The sequence below is a fragment of the Rhamphochromis sp. 'chilingali' genome (genome assembly GCF_963969265.1).
Source record: "Rhamphochromis sp. 'chilingali' genome assembly, chromosome: 12".
Lineage (NCBI taxonomy): Eukaryota > Metazoa > Chordata > Actinopteri > Cichliformes > Cichlidae > Rhamphochromis > Rhamphochromis sp. 'chilingali'.
Window position 1 is genome coordinate 28,580,076 of NC_137939.1, and position 7,839 is coordinate 28,587,914.

Here is a 7,839-nt window from a genome sequence, read left to right on the forward strand (position 1 = left end):
ATTTTCCATACTGCCAGCATAAATATACACAGTATACTGCCATCACTACAATATACATGTTTTACACACTCCTTTTGTTGTTGACATTTACAGGCTGTGTGCAAAATGCCACACTCTTCAAATTCATGCCAACTAATATTTTTACGTCCAGTAGGTGTCCTGCTAGAGCAAATGAAGCTTCAAGAAGCTTCGCGTTGGGGTGAACCAATTGGATGAAAAGCTTCAGTGCTTCATGAGGCTTCATCTGCCCATCACTAGTACACATCACTGCAGATCCTGTCCTAGTTTGTCTATCAGTCTCCTGCTCCCCTCTCTCAGGGAAAAATTTCCCTGAGATACTTGATACCACTTAGGGCAGGGGTGTAGAACTCCAGGCCTCCAGCACCAGTGTCCTGCAGGTTTTAGATAGCACCCTGGGTCAACACACCTGAATCAAATGATAAGTTCATTACCAGGCTTCTGGAAAACTTCCAAGACATGTTGAGGAGGTCATTAAGCAATTTAAATCAGCTGTGTTGGATCAAGGACACATCTAAAACCTGCAGGACGCTGGCCCTTGAGGCCTGGAGTTCGACACCTGTGACTTAGAGTAACAATTCATCCAGCAGAACACCATATCTTCAGATTTGGAAATTCTAGTTCTTCTTAATACGGCTTGAATTTTGTCTGTGAATCGCTCCAGTGGGAGCTGGAGGAAACTGCCTGATGGAGTCAACAGAAAGCAAAGAGGAGATCCTTAGGCCACCAAGATGGAAGACGTCCACCTTAGTGGCCCTAGCACCTGCCAGTTAAGCAACTTTCTTTTTTTTTTAAATTTCTTTTATTTATAAGCTTTATTTTCATTTTTAAATTGGAAAACAGACAATCAAAACAAACAAAGCGAACAAACAAACAAAAAAGCAATTTTCAATTAAGACTTAATTCCATTAACCCTGCAACACCTCCTGAGAACCGAGGAACCAAATATCTTTTTTTGTAATGTCCTGCATTTCTGGAGCTAAAAGTATCACCCAAACTGGTGTGATATCAATGGAAAGGTTGGTGTGACTTATTATGGTAGCCCAAATAAGTCAAAAGATATAGAGCAAAAACAAATGTCCATTAATGAGGGCATAAATGAATAGGCTGGTTCTCAGGAGGATATACATACATTTTTGTGAGTTTTTGAAATTTCCACATAAATGTGATCCTCTGCCTCTCAAAAAAGCAAACAAAATGCAAAATGTAGCAAATATGATACAAATGAAAACTGCTAAAAGCAAATTAATATTTTTCCTGAAGGTATTTCATGGTTCAGGATTTAAAGGGTAAAGTTTCATGTTTGTAAATACTCTGTGTGTAATGATATCACATTATAGCCTATTGGACAAGTAAAAACCCAGCATTGATGTATATGTGTGGTGGGCTCCATGGAACATAAACTCACTTTGAGTCTCAGAAAGTGAATGTGCACGAGGAGGTGCCATTTTTGAGTCCATTAATCGATGAACTTTATAAGGACACGTGTGTGCTAGAAATACTGGACATTTTCAATCAGCTCACTTTTCTCTTCATTAGTTGCAACGCTGCCTCTTTCTCTGTCAGGTAATCTTTGAGTCTTTTGATCCGTTCCTGTCTTTTTAGTTCATCACAGTCCGTGGACGTTGTTGACAAAATGTTACTATAGCCCACATGGGCGACATAGTTCTGCTTGTTTGTGACTTTTCCACAGCTCATCATTCCATCTTTTCGAGGAACCTTTGCTCTTCCCCCTTTTTTACTCACCTGCTCTGCTGTAAAGTCCCACTTGTCTAGCTCCTCTAGCCTTGCCCTGGACTTGACTGCAGGATCCAGAGTAGTGGGCATGCAACATGGACACACAGTGCGTTTCCTGGTCCGTCCTATTCTCCTTGTGTTTCTGCTGAGATCCAACCAAGTCTGAGTCTGAAGATGAGCATCTGCATACTGTGATTGTGAGATACTGCCTTCATTTGTGGTAGGGACATCCTCACCACCTGGTTCCAAACAATCTGTCTCTTGCTTACTTTTACAGTCACATGATGCCCTGTTGTGTGAACTTTGACCTGAAAAGAACTTCTGTTTCCAAGGAAAAGGAGGAGGTTTCTGGTCCAGTTTGACATGAGAACATTTGAGAGCTCCAACACCTGTGTCAGGTGATGGTGGTAATTCCTTTCCAGTTTGTACTTTTACTCTCGGGATATCAGTATGACCACTGTTCATATTGGTTTCTTGTGAACTGCCACCTTCATATCGAAAAACATCTACCACTGGTTCCTCATTATCCTCCACTGACTTAATGGAGTCTATGTGCAGCGAATTTACAGGGACAGACTCAACTGATGGTTCATCAACCCTCTGAAGGCAAAGTTTAAGTTCAGCTGTTATCCCGAATATCTGCCTCAGCAGGTGGTCAGACAATTTGTGAGGCTTTGGTGCCACTGACTCAGGATTTGTAGAGCCCTGCAAATAGGGAAATGTAAAATAAAAATACCATTATCACACATTAAGCAAATGATCCAAGTACATTTAGTAGCTGTTTATGGTAACTTTTACTAAGCGGTCCAAAGAGAGGTCACTGCAAGTGAAGGAGGCCATCATTATTAAAGAGATGGCTAAAACTCTAGTGGTCGAATCAACAATCTGATACATTCTTAAAAGAAGCAATGTACTAGCAACACCAAAGGTCTGAAAGACAACTACAACAAATTCTTTCCATGACTGAGAAAAAACCCACTCACAACATGCAACACTGTTGGCTAGCAATGTCACCTCACAGGAAGAGATGACCTGAGGTTCCTGGTTTATGCTGCGGCCTTTGTGTGCTGTGTGCATGTTCCTTCCTCCCACCGTCCACAGACATGCATGTCAGGTTAATAGTTCGTTTTAGTTGTTGATTCTAAACTACCCATGAATGTGAGGTAGGTAGAGTGCTTGGAGTGTAAAAAAAATAAATAAATAAATAAAGCAATGCATTTAATGCATGGTTAAAAATGTGGCTTGTACTCTAAAGTCAAAATTGCTCTTAAAGAGGTTGGGATGTCATTGTCAAGGTCTACAAGATCTTCAGAGGGTTTACAACAAGGTGCCACTGGTTACTTTTAAGAAGAGAAAGTCCAGAGTATATTTAGAAAACATCTGAAAAGAACCTGCTTAGGAAGATGCCACCTGTCAAACATGGTGGAGGCAATGCTAAAGCTAAAGTATGGTTGCCAGTGCTACCAGGTCATAGTATTTGCTGATCATGTGCCTGCTCAGAGACATAATGGGATGAATCTGAGCTGCACAGGGCTGTACACTCTGCTCAGATTCAGCCAAATGCTGTGAAGCTTAATAGGTAGCACGTTCCAGTGTAAACAAGTTAATGTAATACTGAAAGCTGAAAGTCTGCACTTTAATCACATGTTAATGAAAACTGACTACGGTGCTGTACAGAGACAAAATAAAAAAAGGAAAATAAATCCACGTTTTTCTATCATCCACGCTTCAGAAAATAAATACTCATTTTGTACATCACACAAGAAAACCGACAAGGTTAAGAGGTTGAACTTCCAAACGAACACTGGTGTGATCAGAAATACTCACCAGACAGAAAACAATACAAAAAACAATTACAAACAAACTTGAATTATCCTTCAAAAAACATAGACCAAACCACAGATCTGTAATGATTAGCTGCAGACCTACGTGAAATGTTATATTATCTAGTCTACAATCACACCTTTAAAAGCATTTTTATTAAAACACTAACAAGTCCCAGAAGCATCAGAACTAGCCTTACCTCAGTTATCTGACTGTCGCTCTCTGTTTCACAGCTGCTGCTGGCCTCTGTTGGACTTTCTGTTTTTGCATCAAGCTCTACGTCTTGCAACTGCTGGGCAGAGGTGCTGTGAAGCACGTCTGAGCCACAAACACACGTTTCATTTCTATCTGACGTGTCCTGGCCGGCTTTTGCTCCTCTCAAAGCCATGTTTGAAGTTGTGCAGCGTGGTGAGCAGGACTCTGACTTGGGTGGACTATATGATACAAATATGACATTGTCTTCATCCAGATGAGAGACCGCAGGCACGTTAACTGCTTGTTGAGGTGACTCATCATCGTCACATAGATCAATCACCTCATCTGACTCCCTTTGCGTTCTAACATCTCGACTTGTTACAGCTGACTGAAGAAACTGTTGTAAAGAAGAAGATGGTGGAAGAATGCTTTTGCTGAGTTCAGACGCTTTAGTTGTTGTTGTGGTCTTAGATAGCGGGGTGCACCGTTTAGCTACAAAGAACACCTTGCCATTGCACATGACCAAAGCATTTTCTTGCCCTTGTGCACCATTGTCCTGACTCAGCTGAGAGGCTGTTTTTCTGAAGGTGCTGAGCTGTGTGGAAGAATTTTCTCTCTGTGCGATTGCTTGAAGAATCTCTGAAGTTACAGACGGACAGTTAAGAGGTTTTATATTTGGACCTGATGAACAATCCACTTCTTCTATCACCCAGCGTGTGGGGCTGTCGGGCCTTTGTGAAACCTTTGGAATCAGTTTTAACTGTTGTGTTCTTTGCTTTGGGTGAAATCCATAAGAAGTCAGTGTTGATGCATTGGAAAACATTCGGACTGAGTGTGGAGCGGTGTCCGTTGGCAGAGTCCCGCCTTGATTTATAGTGGTGACAGGAGTAACATACACTACACTGGGTAATGCTGACCCCGAGGAGGAGCTGGCAGAAGAAGTAAAAATCTGTTTCTGGATAGCTGCAGGGAGTCTGCATGCTGGAACGGTCTGGACTTGTGCATTGGGGGGAATCTGAAGATACTGTCCTCTCGGGAGTGCAGGAGATTTCACAGTAACTGGGAGCGGATTAAGAAGTTTTACTGGCATTCCAGATTTTTCTTTAAAAGTTGCCACTGACGGAACTTCAGCCATTAAATTACCAGTCTGCTGCTGCAGCGACTGGTTGTTGACTGAATGTACACGGTTGGACAAGACATTCATAACTGAAACCTGCTTCCTGATTATTTGCTGAGAGACAGAAGAACTCAAAGCTGTATCTGTGACCATGTTCACAGGTGCTGAGTTGATATTTATGGTAACAGCTTCCTGGGAAATTGGGTCCCTTTTAGTGTTACTTGTCTGTGGTTGGAAAAACTGTCTGTTCACCATTTGGACAGGAATCAGTTTCATGATGTTCTTTCCATCAGCTCCAATTGCAGGCATTGCCTGGTAGAAGACACCTCGGCCACTGAGAGAACAGAAGGAAGAACGGAATTAACACAAATATAAATATATGAATTTTATACAGTTATGACTTTATTATGTTGAACTCTAACACCTCCAAACAGTACAGATCTAAACCTTTACCAGAGTGGCAGAGAGTCCACTTATCTGATTTCCTTTGTTGAATTTGTGATAGTTGCCTGCATTTCTAAGCCAATATTAGTTTTATTACTCGCTCTTGTTGCTCAGAGTGGATGGAAGGCTTTAAGCAGGCACTCGGGAGCATACGTAGGTGTCACATGCATTTAAGAAGAAATTCATCCCCACTCTTTTACAAAGAAGTTATTCCACCAGCATAATTAGAGGCAACGGAGTATCTGATGCTGTATTTTTTTTTTTCTATTGGAAAAATAAAATGAGGTACGTCATTATTGTACTATTTTTACTGTTTTCCCAAAATTCTTAATTTTTGCTTTACTCCTAATAACTGGGAAGAGCTGTTTTACTGCAATGGGAGATCAATTATATTTCTTTTAATAATCAAGGGGTAACACTTTATAACATGACCCGCGAATAAGGCGCAAGTACCCAGTACTTAGGTGTCATTTGCAGGTAACAAGTTATTGTATGTCATTTTATTATTGTTTCCTGTACAAAACGTGTTACACGGAAATACAGGATACTTGCGGTCTAACAATGTAATTATTTTATAGTTTCCTGCAAAAACCTGACTCGGTACACGAAACTGCATGTAAGTACAGGGTACTTGTGCCTTATTCGCGGTTACCATCAAGGGTACATTACAACTGACAAGGTGTGCAGTACACAAAGGTACAAATATTTAAATACTGTTTCAAACAAGTTAATAAGAACTTTAAAACTTTAATGTGGGACTACATGAATGACAGATCGATCTCATATTTTGTAAGATTAGCTCATTGCAATTAATAATAATGATTAGAATATTTATACTTAGTATTAATAGATGGGATTAGATACTAAATATAACAGCAAACTGAGCCAGCCTATGATTTCTTATTCGGACCCATCATTAGTGTTGTCATGACTCCCGTTATGTTTAAAAGCACAAATCATCAATAAGGGACTGGGAGGCATTGAGCCATCAAACCGCAGTACCTGTAAATCGTATCCATCTGTCCCCTGGTGAAAAGACGAACGCTGGAATGTAATTTTTAGCTGCCGTAACGAAAAATGACTAAATTAAATACATAATTATTGGTGTGAGCTCCGTTTACACGATAGCTATAAGTTACTGGTAACGTCCAAACACCATCGTAGCCTCAGCGCTTGAAAGCTAGCCTTGGTCCAAATGTGTAATCGCCGCTATTAACCTCCGAATACTCTCGTTTAATTGCCATTAAAAAATGTTTTGACTGCACATTTTTCTCCCTGGTGCCTTTCATCAATGGATGTAATAAGTTGGAATCTCGTTTCCATCATTTCAGCCCTTCTGTCACATTATTTCCGGTTTGTTACGAGGTTGTGTTCAACGTAGCAAGCCATTTTTAAGTTTGTGTTGATTGTGTTTGTTTGTTTTAATCGCAGACTCTGACTTTAGGTTGAATATAGTGGTGTTCTGTCGTGTTTTAGCAGGGTTCATTATTCTTATTATTTACTATTATTTATTTTTCACGCAACACAAGACGAGTTAAATATTGTTAGCCTTTGTGGTTTTGAACTCTCCCTTTTTACCAACTTCCGCTTGGCCACTTCCGGTTCCGTTTTGTGATACGCATATTTATTTATATATTTTCTTATATATTAAGTGTGTCTGATATTTAGATAACCTGTCATGAAGATGCACATTTCTGAACATGACACATGGTGGAGATGGGCTCTGTCTCCTTTAAACATGACACCCAATGTTGTCAGTGGGTTTTGGGATTGATGTTAATTGCAGTGTTCATTTTGGTAAACCATATCACCCCATGACAAATTTATAAATACACTGACACAAGTAGTGGGAAAAATAGACAAGGAAATCTAAAAAGGGAGGAACACAGGGTGCTCCAGCAACAGAGTAGAAAATCAAAGTTATGATGCAGGACAACCAGATCAAGCTTGAACTTCACTGCTTAAAAAAAAAAAAAAAAGAAAAGGAAAGAAACTCCTAAATCAATGTCGGATCTTTATGAGTAAAATATTCAGCTGTTTTTGCTGATGTCAGTCAGCATTGTTAATATGGAAATCTAGTGAACTATATTCATGTTTTTGTGTCATCGTGAAGTTATATAACAATTTTTAAAAATGCTGTTCTAAAGAGCTCAAAGTAAAAAGCTTGTGACCCCCAGTGACTAACATTTTGCTTTAAAGTTTGGAGATGATCTAATGGAAACTAACGCTTATCCTAATTGACCTGTTTCTTTACATTTTGTTTTTTAAGATCAACTTTGACCTTGGGAACTAATGATGAAGATCAAGGTCAAATGCCAACCTAGGTACTCATGTGCCCCAAAGCCTAATATATTGTTGTTGTTGTTGGAAAACAATCCATAAAAATTATGAAGAACAACATTTTTACAGATTTTCACATTTGTTTGACCTTGACCTGAGTCAAACCAGCCCCACCTGTTACTGGTATCTACCTTCACACAAAATCGAAAAATGAACAGTGGATG

The 7,839-nt window shown here is 39.8% G+C and overlaps 1 protein-coding gene across 1 annotated transcript; it reads right to left on the reverse strand.

The window, feature by feature from the left end:
• Positions 1-865: 865 nt before the first annotated feature.
• On the reverse strand, positions 866-6,897 carry lrif1 (ligand dependent nuclear receptor interacting factor 1). The gene is made up of 3 exons (XM_080899624.1): positions 6,338-6,897; positions 3,779-5,225; positions 866-2,460 (listed from the first exon to the last, which is right to left on the reverse strand). Exons 1-3 carry the CDS (start codon positions 6,352-6,354, stop codon positions 1,534-1,536), a joined length of 2,391 nt encoding a protein of 796 aa, XP_080755750.1. The 5' UTR covers positions 6,355-6,897; the 3' UTR covers positions 866-1,533.
• Between the last annotated feature and the right edge of the window lie 942 nt (positions 6,898-7,839).

Excerpts from the sequence above, each read along its gene's own strand:
- lrif1 (XM_080899624.1), bottom strand. Across the intron at positions 2,461-3,778 it reads GCGACAGTCAGATAACTGAG|GGCTCTACAAATCCTGAGTC; the intron begins GTAAGGCTAGTT and ends CCCTATTTGCAG.